Below are 1,216 nucleotides of genomic sequence, written 5' to 3' on the forward strand. Positions count from 1 at the left end.
TCTAGATTCAAGATACCCTTGGAGTTAAACAAATATAGTACATGCAATATCCCTGCTCAAGGCTAGCTTGCTGAATTGCTTAGACTATCTAAGCTCATTGTGTGGGATGACGCTCCCATGACGCATCGATATGCCTTTGAAGCTTTGGATAGGTCTTTGCAAGACATCATGTGTTCAAAAAGGCCATTTGGTGGCAAGGTGATACTTCTTGGGGGAGATTTTAGACAAATCTTGCCAGTGGTGTTCAAGGGAACACGTGCTGACATTGTGGATGCTACACTCTGTCGATCACAAAACACACTTATGGCCATATGTGAAGATTCTCATATTGACATGTAACATGTGTGTGGGAAATGGTGATGTTGCAAATGCTGCCTACAGACAATGGCTTATAGATATAGGAAATGGGACTTTGGTAAGCAATGGTGAAGATAGAATAGTGATCCCCCATCACATGGTGCTTTCTTCATCTTCAATGGATGGATTGATAGGTTGCATCTATACAAAAATGGATAGAGATGTGGATCACACTGAATATTTCAAAGAGCGCGCTATCCTTGCTCCAAAAAACTCCGAGGTTGATAGTCTCAATGTTAAGGCCCTGTACGCAATGAAAGGTGATGTTGTGACATACTTTAGTGCTGACTCTGTGATGGGAAACTCCACGCAACATGTGTCCTTATACTCCGAGGAGTTTTTGAATAGTCTCACCTTGGGTGGTGGATTCCCAACACATTGCTTGGAGTTAAAGATGAATGCACCAATAATTCTGCTACGAAACCTTGATCCAAGTCGGGGTCTATGCAATGGGACACAATTGGTGTGCAGGGGATTTCAAGGAAGGGTCTTAGAGGCATAAGTTATCACATGTATGTATGTTGGGACCAAGGTTTTTATCCCTCAAATATGTTTTGTTACTCTGGTACAGATTTGCCATTTGTTCTTAGACAGAGACAATTTCCAGTCAAATTGGCTTTTTGCATGATGATAAATAAGTCACGGGGCCAAAGCATTTCATTGGTGGGTATTTACCTGGTGACTTCAGTCTTCACTCATGGACAACTATACGTTGCACTCTCACATGCGCGTTCAACTACTAGAGTAAAGATTCTCTCGGGGAACTTTGATGCAAATGGTAGAAATGCATTAACAACGAACATTGTATACAAAGAGCTATTGAACAATTCCATGTGAAGGCTCCATTCCTTTGCCTCAT

General features: G+C 41.7%; 1 protein-coding gene across 1 annotated transcript; it reads left to right on the top strand.

Annotated features, from left to right (window-relative positions):
• The first annotated feature begins 340 nt into the window (after nt 1-340).
• On the top strand, nt 341-859 carry LOC147422287 (uncharacterized). The gene has a single exon (XM_086503043.1). The coding sequence runs from the start codon at nt 341-343 to the stop codon at nt 857-859; it is 519 nt and encodes a 172-aa protein (XP_086359169.1).
• Nucleotides 860-1,216: the final 357 nt, after the last annotated feature.

Source organism: Adiantum capillus-veneris, chromosome 27 (genome assembly GCF_014529385.1).
Source record: "Adiantum capillus-veneris isolate H3 chromosome 27, ASM1452938v2, whole genome shotgun sequence".
NCBI lineage: Eukaryota > Viridiplantae > Streptophyta > Polypodiopsida > Polypodiales > Pteridaceae > Adiantum > Adiantum capillus-veneris.

Coding starts and splice junctions, on each gene's coding strand:
- LOC147422287 (XM_086503043.1), top strand. CDS start 341: ATGTGTGTGGGAAATGGTGATGTTGCAAATGCTGCCTACAGACAATGG.